This window comes from Equus przewalskii, chromosome 14, assembly GCF_037783145.1.
Source record: "Equus przewalskii isolate Varuska chromosome 14, EquPr2, whole genome shotgun sequence".
Lineage (NCBI taxonomy): Eukaryota > Metazoa > Chordata > Mammalia > Perissodactyla > Equidae > Equus > Equus przewalskii.
In genome coordinates, this window is record NC_091844.1 from 10,334,352 (window position 1) to 10,360,981 (window position 26,630).

Sequence of the window (26,630 nt, forward strand, 5' to 3'; positions counted from 1 at the left end):
CTTGTTTGCTAATTCCATCATCTCTGCCACATTTGATTCTGTGTCTACTGACTGACGTTTCTCTTAATTATGGGTCTCATATTCCTATTTCTGGGCCCAGTCAGTAAGTTCTGATTGTATTCTAGACATTGTTAATTTTACATTGTTGAGAGCTCGATTTTAAAAATATCAGGTTTATTTTGTCAAACTGTTAAGTTAATTGACATTCACTTTATCTTTTCAAGGATTGTTTATAAGCTCTTTAGGAGAGCTCTAGACTAGTCTTTATTCTAGGGCTACTTTATCCCCACTTCTAAGATGTGACCCTTCTTGGGTCTCTATTGATTGCTTGTATAGTCAATGAAGTGTTGAAGTGTCTCCACTCTGGCTGATGAGATTTTGAGTGATTCCTGGTCCTATATGAGCTGTGGGAATTGTTTGGCTCACAAGTTTTTTGGTAATTGTTCTTTCCTAGGAAGTTGTTTTTTGCCTCACCTCATGGAGTTTCACCTGTGCATATGCAGATTTCTGGAACTCCTTCTCTGCATAACTCTCTTCTCTCTGATGCTCTGCTCCACAAGTTCTAGCCACTTCAACTTCCCTGAACCCTGATCTTTATCTTTTGAACTCAGTAAGATCACTGGACTGTATTTTGGTTCATTTTTCCTGCATCACAGTCCAGAATTCACCTCTAGGCAGGATGCTGTGGCAACCATAGGGTTCACCTTGTTTGTTTTCTTTCCCTCAGAGATCATAATTCTCTGCTACCTGCTATCCATTGTCTGGAAATAGGTTTTTCACTCCTATGTTTTGTCCATCTTCCTACTTGTTTGTGGCAACGTGGTAATTCACACCTTGTTACTCCTTCTTGTCTGGGTAATAGCTATTTTAAAGCCCTTGTCTACTAATACTATCATCTTTGTCATTTTTGCATTTATTTACATCAACTGATTTTTATCCTGCTTTTGGGTCACATTTTCCTGCATCTTTACATGTCCGGTATTTTTTAATTGGATGCTGGATATTGTGAATTTTACTTTGTTGAACATTGGATTTTGTTGTCTTCCTTCAAGAGTGTTGGATTTGTTCTGGCAGGCTGTTAAATTACTTGCAGATCAACTGATACTTTCAAGATTGTTTTTAAGCTTTTCTAGGACAGATCTAAAGTAGTCTTTTCTTTAATCCTAGTTTAGCCCTACCACTGAGGTGCAGTCCTGGATTCTCTATTAAATGCTCAGCCCAGCATGTTCATTAAGGACTCTTCACTTTGGCAGGTTCAAACTTTGATATCTCTCAACCATGTATCAGCTTAGAATTGTTTACTTTAGAGCTCTCTAGTTGTTCTTTCCAAGGCTTTTAGAGTTTCACTCTATATTTTCATGGCTCAGTGTTCAACAACAGACTCAAGGAGACTCCTAGGCAAATTTCTGGATATCTTTTTTGTGTAGATCCCTTGTTTCTGGAACCCTGCCCTCACACATTTCAGGTGCTTTTTTCTGTCTCCTCAACTCAGCCAAACAACCATGCTGTGATTGAAGTTTCTTTCGCTGAGCCACAGACTGGAAAATGTCTCCAGACAGAAAGTGGGATGATCATAGGGCTCACCTTGTTTGTTTTCCTTCTATCAGAGATCACAGTTCTGTGCTGCCTGTTGTCCTATGTTTGGAAGCAATTATTTATTTTTTTTAAACTAGTTTTCTCGTTGTTAACAGTGGGAGGATAAGTTCAGTGCCACTTATCTCATCATAGCTGGAAACAGAAGTATTATATATCTTTTTAAAATTCTTTTCAACTGTTTGACTCTAATAAATATCATATAGCTTGATTTTTTAAAAAATTCAATCTGAGAATATCTTTCTATTAACTGATAAGTTTAATCCATTTGTATTTATTTGAATTACTGGCACATTTAGGTTTACTATTACTGATTTATTTTGTACTTTCTACTTGTGATTCTTTTATGTTTATTTCTTTCTTTTTATTTGTCTATGTCTTTGTTTTATTTACACACTTCCTACCCCCACTTTTCATTGGTCTGGAAGTTATTTTTTTCAATCTACTATTTTAGTAGTTAAAATTGTAATATGCATATTTAACAAAGTCTATTGTTAGTATCTCCAACCCTCCTCCTAAACAATACATGGTCCTAAGAATATTTGAATACTGAGCCCAACACTGCTTAGTAGTGCATGTGTGCCCTCTCTCATTCTCTCTCTTTCTGTCACACACACACACCAATCTTTTGGAATATTATTGTGTACTATTTTAGTTCCACCTTGGTTTTTTTATGTCCTTAAAAATAAATCATTACTATTCTTATTCTTTCAGTCAATACTTATTTGTATCCACCCCTATGTTTATGAACTTCTTCAATTATCATTACTTTTGGCATTCTATTTCTTTCTTCTAAATTCAATTTCTTTTCTTCAAAGTACTTCCTTTCTTTGATCTGTGAGTTAATTTTCTCAGCCTTTATGTGAAAATGGCTTTATTTTACTTTCATTTTTGAACGTTAGTTTAGCTGAGTATGGAATTGTACATTGAGAGTTATTTTCCCTTGATAACTTTAAAAATAATTGTTGCCTCTTTTTTTTGAGAAATCTTTTCTCATTCTAATTATCATTCTTTATAAGTCTATCTTTTGTCATTGGTTCCTTTTAAAGTCTTCTTGTTCTCCTTGTTTGTAGTGTCACTATTATGTGTCTAGGTATGGATTTATTGGGAGGGGGGTTTGTTTTGTTGTACTTTTTCAGTCTGAGTAATCATGCCTTTTATTAATTTTGGAAAATTCTCAGATGTTATTTCTTTGAGTATTACTGCCTCCAAATTCACTCTACTGTCTCCCTCAACTTTTATAATATGCTTTTTGAATCTTCTAGTCTAAATATTTATTAATCTTCGTAGCATAGTTTCCATATGGTTATCTCTCTATGCTGTGATCTGTCCTCTAGTTCATTCTTCCCTTTTCAGCTGTATTAGTCTGTTCTTTGATGCATTCATTAAAATTTTCACTTTCTTGACTACTTTTCCTTTCTTTCCAGAAGTTCTGTTTGATTCTTCTTCAAATGTGCCTATTTTTTTATGTTGTATTCTTTTCTTTTCAATTTTTTAAATGTCTTTAAATTTTTTAAGTATATTTTCCCATGCCTTCTAAAATATTTTGTTCAATAATTTGAAGTTCTAGAAGTCTGAACCTGCTATGTGTTATGTTGCTCTGACTCTCACTCATGATGGATTGTGTTCTCCTGTGTTTGATTGTATGCTCCTCTTAAGCAAGACTTTTCCCCCTCCCTAGAATCTTGTATGGCTAGGGAGATGGGTTTGCTTCTATAAAGGGATTCTGGATTATCATTTGCATGGGACAAACTTTATGTTAAAGTTTACAGTTGGGGATGGGCAGTGTAAAGTGAGACTCCAAAATTGAGTGAAGTCAGACCTAACATTTCCGTTTCTTACAGAAGACATTTTTTTCCCTATTCAAAAACTAGGTCAAGATAAACTTTTGGTTGTTTCTCTGTGAGGTTGAGTGGATTTTTTCTTCTGGAGCCTCCTTTTAAGAGTTCCAGATTATAGTCTCAGTTCCAGCTCTCCATTAGTCCTAAATTCTTGTCTCCTACCTTTGCTTGAATGTTGAACCATAAGCCAGTTACTGTTACTGAGTCTTCCTACCCCTAACTCTTAGCCTTAGGCCTGCTCATTTACTTACTGCTCTGGCTTTGTTTTCTCTTTGTTTTGGGCATGTGAGAATTTCTCTTTCTTCCCTGAAAACTCAGCTATGAATTGCAAAAATATCTTTTTTGTTCTATTTTATCCAGAAGGTTTTCCTCTTAGCTTAGTCAACTATCTTACTAGAACTTGAAACATCCAGAGTGATCTTTCCAAAACACAAAACTCATTGCATCACCTCTCTCTTTAAGACGTTTCAATGGATAAAAACTTAAATTTTAACCCAATTTAGTAGGCTGTGTCTTGTGAATTTTGTAAACCTTTTTGACTGTGTCTCCTATCACTCTTCCCTGTGCTATCTGAGCTCCAACCCTACTAGCCTTCTCTCTGTTCTTGGAGCATGTCATTTCACTTCCTCCACACACTCCCTCCAGGGCCTTTGCAGTTAGCATTCCTTTGATTTGAAATGCTGCTCCCACAGCACACTCTATATCTACTCACCTTATAGATCTCAGCTCTAGGATCCTTTACTCAGGGAAGCCTTTCCTGACTTCCCTGACCCTGTCCGTCTAGGTCACTTTCATTTGTTGTACACTTTTCTCTCTAGAAGTATTTGCTTAATATGTATTTATACTTATTCATCTGTGTGAGTATTTGATCTATGCATGACTCCCCCATAATCTGTAAGTTTCATGAGAACAGAGACCATTTTGCTTACAGGTGCATTGGATATGCATCTAGGCACATTGACTAGAATGTAGAATATACTCAATAAATATGTAATGGGTGGATAGACATGTGAGTAGATGAATGGATAGAAGGTTGTTTGAAGAAGTAAGAAATAGAGTGAATAAGGAAGGAAGGGAAGAAAAAAGGTAGGAGTGAATTGTAGCCAAATAACTTATTCCATGAGCAATTGTTTTGTGCTTTGTACTTGTAAAAGCAGAAAAATTTCTTTATTTGCCTCTCAGTTCTGTTAGCTTCACGTAATAGCAAGTACTTCTCTGTAGGTGGCAGTGTACTTACATAAGACATTTTTTCTGAAAAAAAGGGGAGGCAGAATTATCTTGAATGTTTGAAAGCATTTATATAACTTGTATCTCATATTACAGTTTTTTAAATGTGCTCTTATTTCCCATAATGTGGATGTATTCTTAATTTATATTTGCCCAGAATCCTTTTACCTAGAGGTATTAATAAGTGCTAGAGAGTTATCAGTCCTCATTATATGATATTATGATCAATATCAACATGCAATTCAAGAATTGGAAAATGGATATTTGTGAATGAAACAGTGACACATGTTTTGTCTTTAACAGCAATAATATTTATATTATAGAATAATTGAAACTGTGACAAATATAGACAGAACTATAGACCAAACATGTATATCTCAAGTAGCTTTGGGGCTGAGACTTTTAAATGGGAAAGTTGTTTTCTAAGTACATTTAAAACAATGACCAGTTGACCACCTTACTCATGGACTTTATGTATAGAAATCTGAAACCCAAATTTATCTTTCCCAGAGTTTTTTGTACATATTGTTACCACCTATATCATCTAAAGTTCCTTATAATCTAAGTGTACTATCATTAAAAGATTTGCCCCACTTTGTTTTCCATGTTGTAGTTTTTTAAGTTACAAAATGTATATATATATATATATTTGTATATATATATGTATATATGTGTACATATATGTAGATGTGTGTGTATATATATATATGTATATATATAAAATTTTGTCCTTGCAGCACTTAAATGCAGAAAGGTCTTACAAGTCCCAGATTTCTACTTTACATAAGTCTGTTGTAAAGATGGAAGAGGAGCTTCAGAAGGTTCAGTTTGAAAAAGTGTCTGCCCTTGCAGATTTGTCTTCTACAAGGGAACTTTGTATTAAACTTGACTCAAGCAAAGAACTTCTTAATCGACAGCTGGTTGCTAAAGATCAAGAAATAGAAATGGTATGTAATACATTTTTAAATGGTACTTTTAATATTACTATTATAAAATTACAACTTTAGGAAAATAAATTCTTTTTTTATAAAATATTACATCAATCTTTCAACTTTAGATTTTATTTTTAAAGTCTGAGATATTAATTTATGACCACTATGTTCCAAACAACCCAAGAACATAACAGAAACTCTTCCTTTGAATATGTAATTTGCATTTACTTTTAGCCAGAAGAATTGTAAAACACATTGATGTAGCAATCAGCAAAGAACCATGAGGTTGAGGTTTACCCAGCTAAATTATAATTTTAATGATATTCTTTTAAGCTAAATTTATTTAGTAATTACTGGATTCTTTTAAACTGTAATTTATTTGATTGTATCTAGTGTGTGCCTGACATTGTTCTTGTCACTGTGAATATAGCATTGAAAAGATACAGGCCCCTGCCCTCTAGGACCTCCCAGTATTGACATACAAATAATTTGGGATGAATGTTATTCTAATAAGAAATAGTCAAGGTTTTAGAGAGGGAATTCCTATTCAGTCTATGTGTGTCGGGGAGGAGTTCACAAGGACGTACCACTGAGCTCAGAAAAGATGAGGCACTCCATTCCTAGGGAACAACAGCACAGGCAATGGTATGGAGGTATAATGAATTCTTGAGTCAGTGTAGGTAATTTGCAGTGGCCAGTGAACATGCATGGGTGAAAGTGGCTGAAGATGCATTTGGAAAGATAGATGGAGCCCCGATCCTAAAGGGAAATGTGTATAAAGTGCGTAGTTATAATTGAAATATCAACAAATTTTGGTCATGTTTAGATTTCTGTTATTACCAAAACCTGTTGAACTTCTTATTTTGTTAGTCTACTGTTTGTTAGGAGGGTATGATACATATGAATATCATGTGTCTGGTTGGTTTCTGTAGGAATCCACTATATTTTATTAAAAAGGTGATATATGGCAGAATTCTCAGACTCTTCCCTAAATTGTTTTCTGTTTGAGCAAGAACTTTTTAATGATGAAAGTAACTCGTAAATAGATACTCACTGTAAAAATTCAAATAGTATGTCCTTTTTTTTTTTAAACATTTTTTACTTGGTGGTTTCAAATTGGGAAAGTAATGCATGTTATTATAACAGTTGAAACAATATAAAGATGAAATGCCAGAAAATGTTATCCCAAAGCTTATTAAAATAATAATACACTGGGGCTGGCTCCGTGGCTGAGTGGTTAAGTTCGCGCGCTCCGCTGCAGGCGGCCCAGTGTTTCGTCGGTTCGAATCCTGGGCGCGGACATGGCACTGCTCGTCAGACCACGCTGAGGCAGCGTCCCACATGCCGCAACTAGAGGAACCCACAACGAAAAATACACAACTATGTACCGGGGGGCTTTGGGGAGAAAAAGGAAAAAATAAAATCTTTAAAAAAAAAAAATAATAATAATACACTGTGATGAAGTATGCTATATTCCAGTAATCTTTAAGCTTTAAAATCGTTACCCTTAGCAGTAGAACTATATATGAAGTTGGTAATGATTTATATTAATTTTTTAATATTTTAAGGATGTTTACTCCATTTTTTATAGCTTATTTACTATTCTCATAGTATTTTTTCTTTTATTGTGTTAAAATACATGTAACATAACCTTTCCCATCTTAGCCATTTTTAAGTGTACGGTTCACTGGTATTAAATACATTCACATTGTTGTGCAGCCATCACTGCCATCCATGCCCATGACTCTCTTCATCTTGTAAGTTTGAAACTCTATGCCTGTGAAACAATAACTCTCCGTTCTTCCCTCCCCCCCAGCCCCTGGCTACCACCATTATATTTTCTGTTGCTATGATTTTGACAACTCTTAGTACCTCCTATAAGTGGAATCATACAGTATTTGTCTTTTTGTGACTGGCTTACTTCGCTTATCATAATGTCTTCAAGGTACATCCATGTTGTAGCATATTGCAGAATTTCTTTCCTTTTTTTATTTTATTTTATTTTATTTTATTTTATTTTTTTAAAGATTTTATTTTTTCCTTTTTCTCCCCAAAGCCCCCCGGTACATAGTTGTGTATTCTTCGTTGTGGGTTCTTCTAGTTGTGGTATGTGGGATGCTGCCTCAGCGTGGTTTGATGAGCAGTGCCATGTCCCTGCCTAGGATTCGAACCAACGAAACACTGGGCCACCTGCAGCGGAGCGTGCGAACTTAACCACTCGGCCACGGGGCCAGCCCCAGAATTTATTTCCTTTTTAAGGCTAATAGTCCATTGTATGTATAGACCACATTTTGCTTATCCATTCATCAGTTGATGGACACTCTGCTATCATGTTTACTATGAACGTGGGTGTACAAATATCTCTTCAAGACCCTGCTTTCAATTCTTTGGCGCCTATACCCAGAAGTTGGATTTCTGGATCATATGATAATTCTATTTTTTAATTTTTTTAGGAAACTCCATACTATTTTCCACAGTGTCCATACCATTTTACATTCCCACCAACAATGCACAAGAGTTCTAATTTCTCCACATCTTTGCCAACAATTATCTTTTAGTTTTAGTTTTTGCTTTTCTTTCTTTTTGGAGAGGAAAATTGGCCCTGGGCTAACATCTGTTGCTAATCTTCCTCTTTTTGTTTGAGGAAGATTGTCCCTGAGCTAATATCTGTGCAAGTCTTCCTCTATTTTGTATATGGGATGCTGCCACAGCATGGCTTGATGACTGGTGTGTAGGTCCGTGCCCAGTATCCCAAACTGCGAACATTGGGCCACCAAAGCGGAGCACATGAACTTAACCACTATGCCACCAGGCCTGCCCCTAGTTTTTCTTTGTTTGTTAATAGTTATCCAAATGAGTGTGAAATGGTCAGGCTAATTCTCATAGTATTTTAAAATACTCCTGACATAAATTGTTTTTAGCTTTGGAATTCAGTTATTTATGTTTATATATTTATCCCCATGATAAGCTGTAATTTCAAGTGCAAGGAATTTGTATCTTTGTATTTGTTCAACTGTACTCTGCATACAGGAGACACTCAAATAATTTTTTCTAAATTAAACCTTTTTTTTTTTAGATAATTGTAGATTCACATGCAATTGTAGTATATAATACAAAGAAATCCTGTGTGTCCTTTACCTGGTACCTCCCAATGGTAACTTCTTGCAAAATTATAGTATAATATCACAACCAGAATATTGACAGTGATTCAGGCAAGATATGGGACATTTCTATCACAGGATCCATCACATTGCCCTTGTGTAGCCCTATCTACTTCCCTCCTATCCCCAACCCCTCCTTACCCCCTGGCAACCACCAATCTGTTCTTCATTTCTATAATTTTGTCACTTCAAGAATGTTATATTAATAAAATCATACTGAATGTAACCTTTTAGGATACGACTTTTTCACTCAGTGTAATTCTCTGGAGATTCATCCATATTGTTGCCTGTATTAGTAGTTCATTCCTTTACGTTGCTGAGTAGTATTCCGTGCTATTGGTTTAACACAGCTTGTTTAACCATTCATTCATTGAAGGTCATCTGGGTTATTTCCAGTTTTTTTAATATTACCAATACAGCTATTGTAAACATTTGCGTACAGGCTTTTGTCTGAACATAAGTCTTCATTTCTCTGTAAATGCCCAGGAATGCAGTTTTTGGGTCATGTGGTAGTTGCATGATTAGTTTTTTAAGAAAATGCCAAACTGTTTTCCCAAGTGTCTGTACCATTTTGCATTCCCTCCAATGGTGTATGAAAGATCCAGTTTTTCCACCTCCTTGTCAGCATTTGGTGTTGTCACTATTTTTTATTTTAGCCATTCTGATATAAGTGTAGTGCTATATCGTGGTCTAGTTGCATTTCCCTAATGGATAATAAAGTTGAACATATTTTTGTGTGCTTATTTGCCATCTGTATATCTTCTTCGATTAAATGTATCTTTGTGTCTTTTTTCCATATTCTCATTGGATTGTTTGCTTTTTCAATGTTGAATATTGAGAATGTTTTATATATTCAGATACTAGTCCTTTATCAAATATGTGGCTTGCAAATATTTTCTGCCACTATATAATTTGTGTTTTCCTCCTCTTGTCAGGAACTTTTTCAGAGCAAAAGTTTTAAATTTTGATGAAGTGCAATTTCTCAATTTTCCTTTTGTGGATTGTGCTTTTGGCTTTAAATCTAAGAATTCTGTGTATAGCTCTAAATCCCAAAGATTTTCCCTAGGTTTTGTTCTAAATATTTCATAGCTTTATGTTTCATGTTTAATTCCATAATCCATTTTGAATTAATTTCTGCATTAGGTATGAGCTTTACATAAAGCTTTATTTTTTGCCTATGGGTGTCCAATTGCTCTAGTATCATTTGTTGAAAAAGCTATCTCTCTTCCACTCAATTGATTTTGTACCTTTGTGAAAAATCAGTTGGATATATTTGAGTGGGTCTATTTCTTGGTTTTCTGTTCTTTTACATCGATCTTTGTGTCTGTCTATCCACCAAAACCACGTACTCTTGATTTACTGTAGCTACATAATAAATCTTTAAATCAGGTAGACTGATTCCATCCACTTTATTCTGCTTTTTCAAAATTGTTTTGGCTATTCCAGTCTCTTTGCTTTTACATATAAATTTTAGAATAATCTGTCTGTACGTGCAAAAAATCTTTCTGGGTTATTGATAGGAATTGCATTAAACCTGTATGTCAATTTCGGAAGAATTGACATCTTTACTATGCTGAGGCTTCTAATTCATGAACATGGTATATCTTATTTAGATCTTCTTTGATTTCTTTTATTAGGTTTGTGTAGTTTTCAGCATGTAAGTTCTATACATGTTTTGTTAGATTTACACCTACAGAATACAAAGTCTCTCTTCTTTTTTTGAGCTATTGTAAATGGTGTTCTAGTTTTAATTATGTTATCAATGTGTTAATTGCCAGTATATAGAAACACTATTGATTTTTGGAATCTTTATCTTATATCTTGTGACCTTGCCAAACTTACTTATTAGTTTTAGGAGTGTTTCTGCAGATTCCTTGGAATTTTCAATGTAGACAATCATGTTATCTGAAAATAGGGACAGTTTTATTTCTTTCTTTCCAATTTCTGTGTCTTTTTGCACTGGTTAGTACTTTAGTGCTACGTGAATAAGAGTGCTGAAAGTAGACATGTCCTTGCCTTCTTCCCAATCTTACAGGAAAAGCATTCAGTTGTTCATCATTGTGTTCTATTATCTGTAGGATTTTGTAGATTTTTTTTATCAAGTTGAGGAAGTTTCCCTCTATTCCTATATTTTTGAGTTTTTAATGAGAATGGGTATTGAATTTTTGTCAAATGCTTTTTATGCGTCAATTAATATGTTCATGTGATTTTTCTTCTTTAGCCTGGTCATATGATTTTTTTTTTTTTTTTTTAAGGATTGGCACCTGGGCTAACAACTGATGCCAATCTTTTTTTTTTTTCCTGCTTTATCTCCCCAAAACCCCCCTGTACACAGTTGTATATCATAGTTGCAGGTCCTTCTAGTTGTGGGATGTGGGACGCCGCCTCAACATGGCCTGACGAGTGGTGCCATGTCTGCGCCCAGGATCCGAACCCTGGGCCACCGCAGCAGAGTGCGCAAACTTAACCCCTTGGCCATGGAGCCGGCCCCTGATTGATTTTTTAATAGTGAACCAGGCTTGCATTCCTAGAATCACTCAGATAATTTTAAATGAGAAAGTAGAGGTTAAGGGCAAAAGATCTATATCTCCACCTTCATTCTCCTGTGTAAATGATTTAAAGCACCAGAATAAGGAATTCTAGAACCTTCTACAGTCTTAGTTTTCTTTGCTTTTCTTTTTTAAAAATATATTTTTTGAGATATAATTCATATACAATACAATTCACTCAAGTCTTAGTTTTCTATCTTCCAAATAAATGTAGTATACTGTCCGTTATTTAACTCTTCTCAAGAGAAATTTTGAGACCATGAATTCCAAATATCCTTCCTTTAATATTCTTCAATTAATACGTATGCTATGGATGGTTTCCTTAGGAATAATATGAAAAGTGCTTTGAAGAATCTCATAATTTTTAGTGAAGCAAAGGATTTTTAAAAGTGTAGTCATCATCTTAGACTACAATAGATTTCAGGACCTAAAACTAGAATAAGGGCCTTTCTCCTACTATAGACATTTTGTTACATTTTCTTCTAGATCTTTTATTTTCTTAGCCAGATTTTTGTGTTCTTTTGCATATTTGCAATAGCAGTATATTACAACTGATTATTCTACTTTCACTATTTCCTTTTTGCTGGGCAATAAAGATTTTTATTTATGGACAAAACAACATGGTAAATATTTTGTTGCATAGCACTTTTACCACGTTTTGCATTATATCTTAAGATATATTCCTAGAAGTGGAAATTTTGGCATATGTAGCCAGAGAACCTTCAAAAAGTGATGTCTTGCAATTAAGAGGAAACTAGTGTAGTCCCCTGGGCAGAAGCTTCTGAGCGCAATATAGCAGAAGTGCCTTCTCTTTGGTCTTGGCTGCCGAAACAAGATGATGAAGGAAATGTTATCATTTGGAAAGCATCACAATAAGACCCACATGTTGTACCGCTGTTGTGGCTCTAAGGCCTGCCACCTTCAGAAGTCGACCTGTGGCAAATGTGGCTACCCTGCCAAGTAGAAGAGAAAGTACAACTGGAATGCCAAGGCTAAAAGATGAAATACCACTGGGACTGGTCCAATGAGGCAGCGAAAAATTGTATACCACAGATTCAGGCATGGATTCTGTGAAGGAACAACACCTAAACCCAAGATGGCAGCTGTTGCAGCATTCAATTCATCTTAAGGATTTCAACAGTCATGCAATAAATGTTCTTTTTTTTTTTTTTTTTTTAAAGGAAACTAGTAACTTCATGATAACAAGAAGCAAAACAATAGACTACTTCGAAGTTTAGCAGAGAACCATGGAAAGTGACAGCTAAGAAGGGCCCTCCTGGGGTCAGAGCAATCCTCAAAGACTCGTCTCAAAACTACCCCCAAAAAGGGGCCCAAATTTCACTGGATCAGACTGTGAAGCAATTTATGCCCGAAACCATTGTCAAAATCAATAGAGCAGTCAGCTAGCAATTAATGGAGGCTGACATTTAGATGTGATACCAGTAGAGATACACCAGGTAGAAACTTCACAGAAACTTAACAGGGGGACCAAGGAGAAGGACAGTCAGACAGCCTTCCAGGGGGAGAGTTTAGAGTGACTGTGCACATGCCAGTGGAAAGGAAGTTAGGGTGACTGTGCAGGTATCCTGAGGAGCAACATCTGAGGCTATATACTGCAAGGGAAATCGACTTCATGGAAACTGTCTGTACAGATAAACAAAGAAACAGGAACCACAACAAGCCCTGAGGTGGGAAGGATCAGAATTCAGAATTGCTACAGTATATCATCTAAAGTGTCTAGTTTTCAACAACAACAAAAAATTGACTTTCAAAGAAACAGGAAAGTATGACCCATCAACAGGTAAATGGCAAGCAAAAGAAACTGCCTTTGAGAACAGTTTATAATTTCTGTTTCCTTATTATTATTCTCTGTTTGATGAGACAGCATCATCATACCTTCCTTTACCTCTTTACACGTGATTTCCTTTCATTCTTTGAACATATTTAAACTAGCTGCTTTGAATTCTTTGTCTACTAAGTCTGACTATATAGGCTTGCTCTCTTCTATCAATGTCTTTAAAAGATTTTTGTGTGTACGTGTGAGGAAGATTGGCCCTGAGCTAACATCTGTGCCAGTTGTCCTCTATTTTGTATGTGGGATGCCGCCAGCATGTCTTAATGAGTGGTTCATAGGTCCGCACCTGGGATCCAAACCTGCACACCCAAGGCCACCAAAGTGGAGCATGCAGGGAAGTTAACCGCTATACCATTGGGCTGGCCCCAACGTCTTTAAAAGATATTTTAATTAAAAAGTAATCATTATAACACTATATTGCTGGACCTGTGACATATATAGATGTAACTTATAAAATACTAATAGCACTAAAGAGGGGCAGAAGAAATAGAGCTATATAGGAATAACATTTCTGTATTTATGTGAAAATAAATAGTTCAATAATGATAGTTGGAAACTTCAATTCCCCACTCGCAATAATAAAGAAAGCAACTAGTCAGAACATCAAGGAGATAGAAGACTCCAACAAAGCTAAAATTAAACTAGACTAACAGAAATCTGTAAAACAGTCTACCGAACAACAATGGAATACAGTCTTCTCAATTGCACATGGAAGACCCTTCAGGATAGAGATATGTTAGGCCATAAAACAAGACTCAATATATTTAAAAGGATTCAAATCATACAAAATATGTTCTTACCCAAGAATGAAATTGTTAGGAATCAGTAAAAGAAGGAAATTTGAGAAATTCACAAATACATGGAAATTGAGCAACACACTCTCAAATACCAGTGAATCAGGGAAGAAATCACAAAGGAAAAAGAAAATACTCTGATATTATGAAAATGAAAACACAGTGTGCCAAAACTTATAAGATCCAATTAAAACAGTACTTAGAGGGATATTTATAGGTGTAAATTCCTATATTAAAAAAGAAGAAAGACCTCAAATCACTAACCTAACCTTCCACATAGGACCCTGGAAAAAGAGGAGCAAAGTAAACCTAAAGTAAGAGGAATGAGAGAAATAATAAAGATTAGAACAGAAATTAATGAAATCAAGATGAGAAAACAATAGAGAATATCAAAAAAACAAATCTCGTTCTTTTACAATATCAACAAAATTGACAAAACTTTAGCTAGAGTGACCTAGAGAAAGAGAGAGAGAGATGTCAAATTGCTAAAACCAGGAATGAAAGAGGGCTCATCACTGCCAACCATACAGAAAATAAAAGGATTATAAGGGAATATTATGAGCCAATAAATGCCAAAAATTAGATAACTTAGGTGAGATCAGTACATTCCCAGAGAGACACAGAGTACTGAAACTGATTCAAGGAAAAATAGAAAATCTGGATATATCCATAGTAAGTAAAGAGATTGAATTAGTAATTTTAAAACTTCCATAAAGAGAAATTGAGGCCCAGATGGCTCCAGTTGTGAATTCTCCAAATGTTTAAAGATGAATTGATACAAAGTTTTCACAAACTCTTCCAAAAATAGAGGAAAGACCACTTCCCAATGCTTATATGAAGCCAGTATTGCCCCGATGCCAAAACCAAAGACATCATAAGAAAAGAAGACTGCAGATCAATATCTCTTATGAATTTAGATGAAAAATTCTTAAGAAATTAATAGAAAACTGAATTCAACAACATATAAAACAGATTTTTATGCCATGATCAAGTGGATTTATCCCAGGAATACAAGATTGGTTTAATACCCAAAAATCAATTAATGAAATACATCATATCAATAGAGTAGAGAACAAAAACCAATGATCATCTCAATAGATGCAGAAAAAGCATTTGACAAAATCTAATACCATTTCATGATAAAAACATTCTATAAACTAGCAACAGAAGAAAACTAACTAACTCTGATAAAGAGCATCTACAAAAAACCACAGCTAACATCATACTTAATAGTGAAAGACTAAATGATTTCCTCTTTCTTGTCAGTAACAAGACAAGAATGCCTGTCTTACCTCTTTTATTCAGCATTGTACTGGAGGTTCTAACCTGGGCAATCAGGCAAGAAAAAGAAATAAAAGACATCCAGACTGGTAAAGAAATAAAACTATCTCTATTCACAGATTAATGATCTTGGATATAGAAAATCCTCAGGAATCTACTAAAGAATGATTAAAACTAATAAATGAGTTTATCAAGGTTGCAAGATACAAGATCAATATGCAATAATCAATTACATTTCTATACATTGGCAATGAATGATCCAAAAATGAAAATAAGAAAACAATTCCATCAAATGGAATTGCACCAGAAAGTATAGCCTCAAGAAAGAATAAAATACTTAGGAATAAATTTAACAAAAGAGGTGCAAAACTTGTGCTTTACAAAGCTACAAAACATTGTCAGAGAAATTAAAGAAGACCTATGTAAATGGAAAAACGTCTCATATTCATGGATTAGAAGACTTAACATTGTTAAAATGGCAGTACTTCCCCAAATTGATCTACAAGTTCAATACAATGCCTACCAGAATCCCAACTGGCTTCTTTGTAGAAATTGACAAGATGATATAAAATTAATATGGAAGTGCAAGTGACCTAGAATAGGCAAAACAATCTTGAAAAAGAAGAACAAAGTGAGAGGACTAACACTTCCAATTTCAAAACTGGCTACAAAACTATAGTAATTAAGACAGTGTAGTAATAGCATAAGGAAAAACATATGGCTCAATGGAACAGAACTGAGAGTCCAGAAATAAACTCTTACATTTGTGACCAAATGATTTTTTAAAAATTTGTTTCAATACAATTTAATGGGGAAAATAATAGCCTTTTCAACAAATGGTACTGAGACAACTGAACATCTATGTGGAAAAGAATGAAGTTCGATTCCTATTACATACCATATGCAAAAATTAACTTAAAATGGATTATAGGCCTGTATGTAAGAGCTAAAATTATAAAACTATTGAGAAGAAAACATAAAGGTAAATCTTTGTGACTTTGGATTAGATAATACTTTCTTAGATATACATCAAAAACATAAGCAACAAGGGGCTGGCCCCTTGGCCAAGTGGTTAAGTTCTCGTGCTCCGCTGCAGGCGGCCCAGTGTTTTGTCGGTTCGAATCCTGGGTGCAGACATGGCACCGCTGATCGAGCCACCCTGAGGCGGCATCCCACATGCCACAACTAGAAGGACCCACAACTAAGAATATACAACTATGTCCCAAGGCCTTTGGGGAGAAAAAGGAAAAAAATAAAATCTTTAAAAAAAAAAAAAAGCAACAAAAGCAAAATAGATTAAAAGGACTTCATCAAAATAAAAAACTTCGTGCTGTAAATGATATCATCAGTAAAATCAAAAGACAATGCACAGAATGGGAAAAAATTTTCATATCATAAATCTGATAAGAGATTTGTATCTAGAATATACAAAGAACTCTTGTAACTTAATAATAACCCAACTGAAAAAAATGAGCAAAGGATCTCAGTAGACAGTTCTCTGAAGAAGATACATAAATGGCTAACAAGCACATGAAAAGATGCTCAACATCATTAATAACCGGAGAAATGCAAGTCAAAAGTATGCCATTTCACAACCACTAGGATGGCTATAATAAAAAAAGACAGAAGTATTGGCAAAGATGTAGAGATTTGAAGCCCTCATACATTGCTGGTGGGAATGTAAAATAGTGAGGCCACTTTGGAAAACATTTTGACAGTTCCTCAAAATATTAAAAATAGGATTACCATGAAGCCCAGAAATTCCACTCCTATTTATCAAAAAGAAATGAAAACAGCTCCATGGGAAAACTTGTACACAAATGTTCTTAGCAGCATTATTTGTAATAGCCAGAAGGTGTAAACAACTCAGATGTTCCTATATCTATGCAAGGGAATATTATTTGTCAATAAAAGTAATGAATTATTGATACCTGCTAAAACATGAATGATTCCTGAAAACATTATGCTAAGTGAAGGAAGTCAGTCACAAAAGACCACACACACATTGTATGCTTCCGTTTATATGAAATGTCCATAATAAGGTAGATCATGTAGACGGTAGATTAGGGATTGCTGGGGTTGGGCTCGGGGGTGCAGGGAATGACTGCTAATGGGTACTGGGTTTCATTTTGGGATGATGAAAAAGTTCTACAACTCTGTTAATATACTAAAAACCATTGTATTGTACACTTTAAATGGGTGAGTTGTATGACATGTGAATTATATTCCAAAAAAGCTATTACAAAAAAACAGCATTGCTATTTGCTCCATTTTATATTCCTGTCAGCAGAGTATATGAGATTGCATTGCCCATTTTAATGTTAATCAACACACACTAAGAAATTTGCCAATTTGATAAACTAGAACAGTGGTCCAACTGAAAGAAATTTTGCTCCCCAGTGGACATTTTGCAATGTCTGGAGACATTTTTGATTGTCATGACTCGAGTAGGGGGATGCTACTGGCCTGTAGTGAATAGGGGCCAGGTCTCCTGCTAAACATCCTATAATGCATAGGACAACTCCCTACACCAAATAATTATCCAACCCAAAAAGTCAGTGTCAAGGTTAAGAAACCCTGGACTAGAAATAGCATCTTGTTTTAATTTATGTTTCTTTGATTATTAGTAAGCACAAATCTATTCCGTATGTTTACTAATTAGTTGTATTTTATAAATTTTCTGTTCATATCATTAGTTTCTATTTCTCATCGACTTATATGAGTTCCTTATATTAGTAAGATATTAATTCTTTATTTACTGAGTTTATTTTCTTCTGGTTGTTTCCTTATAAATTTTGGTTAAGTTTATATTAACCATTAGTGTCTCTTTTTTATATGGTCAGATATCTCGCCTACCTGCCTATCCCTCCCCAAGTACTTTCTTTCTTTTCTTTTTTTTTTATGAGGAAGATTGGCCCTGAGCTAACATCTGTTGCCAGTCTTCCTCTTTTTGCTTGAGGAAGGTTGTCACTGAACTAACATCTGTGTCAGTCTTCCTCTGTTTTATGTGGGATGCTGCCACCACATGGCTTGACAAGCAATGCTAAGTCCATGCCCAGGATCCGAACCTGGGAACCCCGGGCTGCCAAAGCAGAGTGCATGAACGTAACCACTGTGCCACCAGGCCGGCCTCCAAATGATTTCATTTTTATTTAATTCTCTTTTCTTAGAGTTTTATCTTTTCAAATTTAACTTTTTAAATGAATATGTAATTTATTATAATGTGTATTATGAGATAAGGACTAATGTTTTTCTAAATAGTAATGTCTGGTTTTCATCTTTTAGAAGAAACATTTGACCTACAGAGTATATTCTAGGCTCAAGATAATCTTCAAAAAATGAGGCTTTCCACAGATTTATGCAAGAGAAGGAATGTGCACTTACTCCTTATCTTCCTTGACTATGGGGTACAATGACATTCCCTAAGGTAGTTAGGTGTTTATAAGTCACCTAACTCAGGACAAAGCAAGAGTCATGGATATCACCATGTCAGGCATGCAGAAATACATAAAGAAATATCACAGCTGGAAATGGAAATTTTTTGCAGTTTGGAATTAAGAAGTCTTACTTACATTAATGAATTTTCTGCTTGATCAGAGAGTTGGGGAAAGTGATCGTGTGTGTTGGGGAGGGTGGTGTGTATGTGTCTTTGATAAGAAGGAGGACACAATTTCTAATCAAGAAATTAAAATGGGTTGTCAGTTTATAACAAAAAACTTTTATGGAGCTCTGATAATATATCAGTTAAGTGAATGAATGGGGATAAGTACAGATATCTTCCTGTTATTGTACAGATGGAGAATGAGTTAGATTCTGCTCGCTCTGAAATAGAACTCCTCAGGAGTCAGATGACAAATGAGAGAATCTCCATGCAGAATCTAGAAGCTTTGCTGATGGCCAATCGAGACAAAGAATATCAGTCTCAGATAGCGCTTCAAGAAAAGGAATCTGAAATTCAGCTTCTTAAAGAACACCTTTGTTTGGCAGAAAATAAAATGTGAGTTGGTTAACAATGTAATAACATAAATTCATATTTCTTAAATTTTTGATACTTTATAGGTTAGTAGAATTTTAAAGCTGGAATTTAGACAATTTAGCACCCATAATTTGCCATTAATTAAACTGAGGACCAGAAATTTTGTGACTTGCTTAAGATTTACTACTTTATTTCTGTTATATGTTTATCTAAATTTAAGTTTAACCATCTCTGTTGATTGTTTCCAACAGAGCTTTGGGTATAATAGAATGTCCGATCTAAAATATTGCCTTTAAGAAATATTATAACCAGATTAGAAAAAACATTAAGCCCTTCTGAAACCAGAAGAATTTTTCAATTTATGGGCCTGGCTGGTATTGCTACCTAGTCTTCCCATTTGTCACATAGTGTTTCCTTGTGCACCTGTACATATATCCTAGAAGAACTGAAGACTTCCCCCAGAGCACTGATTTTGGCTGTTTTTTTCCAGAATCCCTAGCACCATTAGCACCTTACTGTAAGACCCCTGGCTGCAGGGTTGTATGGAAATGCCTGCCTGGATAGTGAATATTTTATTATTAAACTTGGTCACCTTTCACAAAAACTGGTAGGGACCCTTACACTCTGTTCTTATCTGTCCCATCTCTGTCACTTCTTTGTCCAACCTCTGCTCTGCCCTCCTGTCTGAGCATGGGACCTGGGGCAGGATAGGAATCATATTCTCGGGAATCAGTCTCTCATGGGAGCCCCTGACAAAGCAACGGCTGCAAAGCCAGGGCCAGCTTCCTTCAGAAACTGTTTTCAGGTTCTGGCAGCTGTGACTGAGTCGTTCTGTTCAGTCGCTGCAGCTGAGCTTTTGTGATTCTTCCAACCGCTTCTACAGGATCGCTTTCTCAAGCTAGTCGGTGGAAATCTGCCTTAGTGAAGTGTGCCAAAACTCCCTCCGTTAGGGGTGCATTTGTTTTAGACTGGCTAGGAAGTACTATCACTTAGAGCTGGTAAGCATGATGAGCTTTTGCGCTCGTAGTCTCTCAAGTTTTAGATTTCAGCAGTCACTAACGCAGTCCTAAAAGCAGCAAAGAGGATAGAATGTTCTGTGCAAGCAGCATTCATCTCTGTCATTATCTTCTTTATGATAGTGCCTTATCACAGGGTGTTCAAGGCTTTGTTTGAGGCCATAGCCCTAAGGAAGATCCTGTTAGATTGAAGAGATTTTATGTTTTCAACAGTGTGTATATCAAATTTCATTATTAGTATATATAAAGCATTTGGTTGATTTTATATATATGTATCAAACAGACCGTATTAATTCTAGTACTAGTGATTTCCAGTGTGTTGATTATTTGCTCATCGTACTGCTTTGCATATAATACCTCAAAATACTTTCATAAAAATGATTTGCAGGGGCCAGCCTGGTGGTGTAGTGGTTGGGTTCACAGGCTCCACTTTGGTGGCCCAGGGTTTGCAGTTTGGATCCCAGGCAGGGACTTACACACTGCTAATCAGGCCATGCTGTGGCAGCATCCCACATACAAAATAGAGGAAGATTGGCACAGATGTTAACTCAGTGACAATCTTCCTCAAGCAAAAAGAGGAAGATTGACAACAGATGTTAGCTCAGGGCCAATCTTCCTCACCAAAAGGAAAAAAAAGAAAAGATTTGCAGTAAATAGATGATATAACCCCATCTAAACATAGGGAAACTAAGATAGAGAAAGTTTAACTAATTGAAAGGGACGAGGACAGCTTAGCCTTTTCAAGTAGGCTACTTTGCACATTTGCTACATCCAAAATTGGCATATTTTCGATGTACTAATACATCTATCCATAAAAATCACAGTTTGGCTTAGGTCCAGCTGAGAAGTCATTGCCAGCATGGTTTGATGTATTCTGGGGGTCCTAGCCATGTTTTAAGTTTAATCAACTGTCACTCTTATGTTCTTTTACACAGGGCCATCCAGAGTAGAGACGTGGCCCAGTTCAGGAATGTCGTAACGCAATTGGAAACTGATTTAGACATTACCAAAAGACAACTAGGGACAGAGCGCTTTGAAAGGTAAGTTTGTCTCTATGTAGTATTCTGCCTGGAAAGCATTGTTTCTTAGATAACAACAGATTTGGGTCATTTCATGATGATTAGATTTTAAATTATGAATTGAACTACATAATGTCACTGGACATAAAGTTCAAAAGTCTCACTATTTTGCATTAGGGAGAGGGCTGTGCAAGAACTGCGCCGCCAGAATTACTCAAGTAATGCTTATCATTTGAGCTCTACGATGAAGCCAAATACAAAATGTCATTCACCAGAACGTGCTCACCGTCGATCTCCTGACCGGGGCCTCGATCGATCATTAGAAGAGTAAGTGTTTTAAAGAGCCATTCCTTGGGGATCATATAGCAATATATACAGTGAATATTTGAGGGTGTAAGGAAGCTCGGTAACTTCACAGTGCTATTTAAACATGATTACGTGGTTAGATATGTTGACATAAAAATAAAGTATTTTGATAATTAGTTTTATATAAATGTGCTAAAGTGAAAGATCTCTGTTTTATCTGTTTGCATAAATTATATTTTAAAAATCTGATTTTATTTCTACAACATAAATTTTTTTCATGTACTTTCATTAACAAAATATTCGTTAATTGTTATAGCACCATAAAATACACATACTCTAGGAAAATATCAAGTTAATTTTTCAGAAGAAAATATTTTATGTATTTTCACAAATGAAAATATCTATGTCACAAGTTTTGTAAAAACATTTTTATTTGCAAAAATAAAAATAAAATAATACAAAGAACATCTGTATACCTTTTACCCATACTCATTATTGTTAAAATTTTACCCCATTTTCTTTTTATATGTTTACAAGACAACACATGTGCTGTCTTGTGCACTCACACTCTTGCACATCCTCTCTCTTGCTAGATACAAACACACACACACACTTTTTAAAAAAATAACCAATACCTCCAGTTACAAACCATCCTCACAGGTTTCTTCCTTGCCTTCTTTTATTCTGTATTTGTATCTCTTCTACCATGAAAGCCCTGGCTCAACATCAACACATTTACACAACAGCATCAGCATCGTTACTCCTTTGCTCAATCCTAGAATGCATCTAAAATAGTTTCAAAATTTCTTCACATCTGTCACTACAATAAACAGACCAATTTTAAAAAGTTCAAAATCTGTTTGCAATTCTTCCTTCCTATCTCCATACACTACCTTGCCCAAGTCTTGAGGACGTATAGTCAAATACTGTGTTCATAAATTACTTGGATTAATTCGTTTTTTTTCCTTTCACTGTAGTTACGGTATACATTTGAAATAACATTAAATTCGTTTGTTTCAATATGCTTTCATTTTTTTTCCCTTCATAGCTTTTTCCTTGATTTAATTTAATTTTTGGATATGTAAATTCATATGCTTTCAAAAGTCAAAACTCTGCAAAAAAGTAATACTCAGAGAAGTGTCATTCTCTCCTGTATGCCTTCCATCCCATGTCCCCATACCCCCATCCCCTTCCTTTATGGTTTTATGGCAATGGTATCTAGATATATTTTTTTTCTTCTTTTTCCTTTCTTATGCAAAAGGTAGCATCCTGTATATACTTTTTTGCACTTTGCTTTTCTCACTTAATATCTTCTGGAAGTCAGTCCATATTGATTCGTAGAGATTCTCCTCATTCCTTTTTACAGCTGCATAGCATTCCATTGTGTGATTGTACCGTAATTATTCAACCAACCTTCTATACTTGGACATTTAGATAGTTCGCAACAATTTGCAATTATAAATAAGGCTGTAATCAATAATCTTGTCCAAATGTATTTTCATATTGTTGTAGGTGTATCTTCAGGATAAATTCCTAGAAGTAGCATTTCTGACTCAAGGGGTAAATGCATGTGTATTTTGTTAGATAGGGCCAAATTCTCCTCCACAGGGTTGTCTCATTTTGCATTCCCATTAGCTGTGTGAGAGTGCCTGTTTCCCTACAGCCTCACTAGCAGAGTGTACGTACTGTCAAGCTCTTGAATCTTTGCCAATATAGCAGGTGAGAAACAATATTTCAGTGTAGTTTTAATTTGCATTTCTCTTATTATGAGTGAAGTTGACTATCTTTTCATATGTTTAAGGGCTATTTTTATATCTGTTTTTCTGAATTATCTATTCTTTTTTTGCCCATTTTTCTAATGGGTTTTCATCTGTTTGTTAAAACAGTTTTTTATAATTTTGGGAGATTATCCTCTCATCAGTGATATATGTTGCAAATATTTCCTTCCGTTTTGTCATTTTTCTTTTGATTTTACTTATACTATTTTTTCCATGTAAAAGTTTTTATCTTTATGTAGTCAAGTTTTTAAATATTTTTCTTTAATGCATCTGGATTTCTGTTTATGGTTAGATAAATCTTTCCATATGTCCAGAAAATAGAGGAATTCACTGATATTTTCTTTTAGTACTTATATTTTGACTTTTTACATTTAGATTTCTGATCCATTTGGAGTTGATTTTGTGTATGGTCTGAAGAATGGATCTAGTTTTATCTTTTTCTAAATCACCATCTAGTTGTCCCAAGATCATTTATTAGAGAGACTTTGTCCCAGTGATCCAAGTCTTTTTCTGGACTTTCTCCTTTATCCCATTTAGCGTATTTATGTGTCAGTCTCACACTATTTAAATTATAGAGGCTTTGTAATATTTTTAATTTTGCAGGGCTAGTCCAATGATCTGCTGGTAAACTGGTTTTCCAAAGAAGGGAACGGAGAAGCCCTGGTTTGTAGCACTTGCCAATTTCTACAATGTAAATATTCCCTCTGGGGCCAGTTTCGTGGCCAGTTTCAAGCTACCAGTGGTTTAACCACCAGCTCACAAAATTCCTGAATAGTTACAATCAGTTTGGAGCCAGCTCCAGCATATCTGGAAGCTGGAAGAACTCTTCTTTTTAAGTATTTACATATATTTTCTTGTGAGTTTGTTTTTCCACTTGAACTTTAGGGTCAACTTGTCTAGCTCCATTAAAAAAAGCCCGGTGGAATTTTTACTAGGGTCACATTAAATTTATAAATTAACTTGGGGAGAATTGACATCTTGATAATGTTGAGACATCCTAAATCAGAAGAAATGTCTTTCCAATTTCTTTCAGGAATGGCTTATAGTTTTCTTTATATAGGTTTTGAGCATTCCTTGTTAAATTTATTCTTAAATATTTTATCTTTTTCTTGCCATTATAAATGGGATTTTCCCCCATTCATTATATCTTCAAAAAAACGCTACTTTTGTGTGTTCATTTCTATCGTGTTACCTTGCTAAATTCTTTTATTATTTCATTAGGTTTTGTCATTGATTCTTTAGGGGTTTCCAGGTATACTATCATGTCATCTGCAAAATGAGATTATTTTATTCCTCCTTTTACTATTTCTATCTCTTGAATTGTGTTCTCTAGTTAATTGCATTAGCTAATATCTTCAGAATAATGATAAATTATTGGAGTAAATAAATAAATTTATTGGATAAAATAGTGGAGAAAGTGGGCATCTTTGATTTGATTCTGACCTTTAGTGGGAATGCTTCTAGGGTTTGCCCGTTAAGTAAGATGCCATCTTTAGGATTGAGATGTATATGTTTTATGATATTAAGGAAATATCCACCCATTCCTATTTACTTAAGATTTTTTTTATTAGGAATGGGTATTTAATTTTGTCAAGGGTTTTTTCAGTATCTATGGAGATACAGTTTCTCTTTAGAACTATTAATATGTGAATTACATAAATAGATTTTCAAATATTGAACCATCTTTGAATTTCCAGTATGAACACTACTTGGTCATAATGTATTATTTTTTTAATGTTCTCTAATATTTTATTTATTTTACAGTTCATTCCCTTTTATTGTTGAGTATTATTCCACGATATGTATGTACCACAGTTTGTGAAAACTGAGTGAAAAAGATACATTGTATCTGTTTCCTTCACAGAAGCTGAGGAAAAAATGTCGAGTATTGCCAAAGTGACATTAGGATACATTTTTTGAACATGGTGAAATCGTTGAGTTAAAAATGTTAATCTGCATAATTTTTTTTCTCTCTCATAGGAATCTTTGCTATAGAGATTTCTGACGTGAAAAAGATTCTTCACATCCTTGGGAAAGGTCAAAGTCACAAACTGATTTTTTTTTTTGCTATATGATTGCATTTATCTTTTGAATGCTTGACAATGTTAAATGTATTTATTAACTTTGTGCCTCTGAATCTCTGTTCTTATGTGCCATATCGCTGCGATCTGAGATGACTTATAGAAACAAAAATGCATATGGCTTTTTCCATCCATACAGTAATAGTGAGTGTAAAATCTGCTTACTTCACTATTGAACACTGTTATGTTAACTATCCGGAGTAAATAAAGAAGCTTATAAAAAGAGGGAAAAGTGTTTTTACAAAACTGATTTCCTTTCCTTTCTTGGTATCTCAAATAATTGGTTGGTTAATTTTTTTCTTTTTGATTTGTGCTTTCATGGCTAGAGAAGTTGTGCCAAAATAGGCACAGTTTACTGACACTGGCCTGGGAACCAATATTCCATTTTGGAACCAACCTGACATAAATTCCAGGCAATAATCTGACTTCAAAGCAGCAGATAGTAGGAGTGTGTCAAGGTTTTTAAATCCATAGTATTGTATCACTAATTAACATACATTTTCTACAATTGTGTTTACCCCTACTATTTTTAGAAAGGTAGGTGATGCTATATCTGTCAAGAATGTATGATTTTTAAAAATCTGTATTTTTAATAAGTTTTCTTTAAAACATTAAAGTACTGCAATCAACTTAATTGCCACTTTATTTATTTATTTTTTTGCCTGTGACAGCTGTCTATAATGTAGAGTAACAAGTTCGGTGATGTTTCCTTATTTCCTCTAAAACCTCCTAAATCTCTTACCTTTTCTGTCCATTGCTTATGATTTAATGTTGATATTAGAGCCTGAACACTGCTGTATTTTACTGATAGCAGCTATTTGTATTCTTGCCATTTTAATAAGAAAAAAAGTCCTGTCACTAATAGTATTCAGATGACATAGACAGTTTCTCATTTTATATAGTCATTATCCATTATAACTACAGTAAAGCAGGATAGTTCCCTGATTTACATCTTGTTTAATCATTGGTTTGCTGATATTTTACTATAAATTCATGCTATATATTCACTTTAGTTTGACTTTTAAAAACTTTAAGGTTTCTTTAGTTTAAGAGAGTCATTACAGATTGGTTTAAAAAATGCAGTAATTTAAAATAAGATGAAATTTTACAAACATTTTAGAAAATAATATACAAAGAAAGTTCTTGCTGATATTAAATAATATACTGAAAATATGCAAAATTAATCTTTGCTAGGTGTTGCAATGACCCAAGCACTAGGTC

The 26,630-nt window shown here is 34.7% G+C and overlaps 1 protein-coding gene and 1 pseudogene across 31 annotated transcripts in view; both read left to right on the forward strand.

Annotated features, from left to right (window-relative positions):
- Nucleotides 1-26,043, forward strand: part of TSGA10 (testis specific 10) — a 122,191-nt gene extending 96,148 nt beyond the window's left edge. For 28 of the 31 annotated variants that reach the window (XM_070572012.1, XM_070572016.1, XM_070572031.1 and 25 more), the window contains 5 exons: nt 5,399-5,608; nt 19,028-19,230; nt 21,161-21,265; nt 21,422-21,571; nt 25,309-26,043. In XM_070572012.1, the coding sequence (XP_070428113.1) occupies nt 5,399-5,608; nt 19,028-19,230; nt 21,161-21,265; nt 21,422-21,571; nt 25,309-25,333 (693 nt within the window). In that variant the 3' untranslated portion in view covers nt 25,334-26,043. Of the gene's footprint in view, nt 1-5,398; nt 5,609-19,027; nt 19,231-21,160; nt 21,266-21,421; nt 21,576-25,308 lie in introns of those variants that run through there. The other 3 variants (XR_011525878.1, XM_070572006.1, XM_070572007.1) reach the window with 3 other exon arrangements.
- LOC103541935 (large ribosomal subunit protein eL37 pseudogene) lies at nt 12,124-12,456 on the forward strand (annotated as a pseudogene).
- Nucleotides 26,044-26,630: the final 587 nt, after the last annotated feature.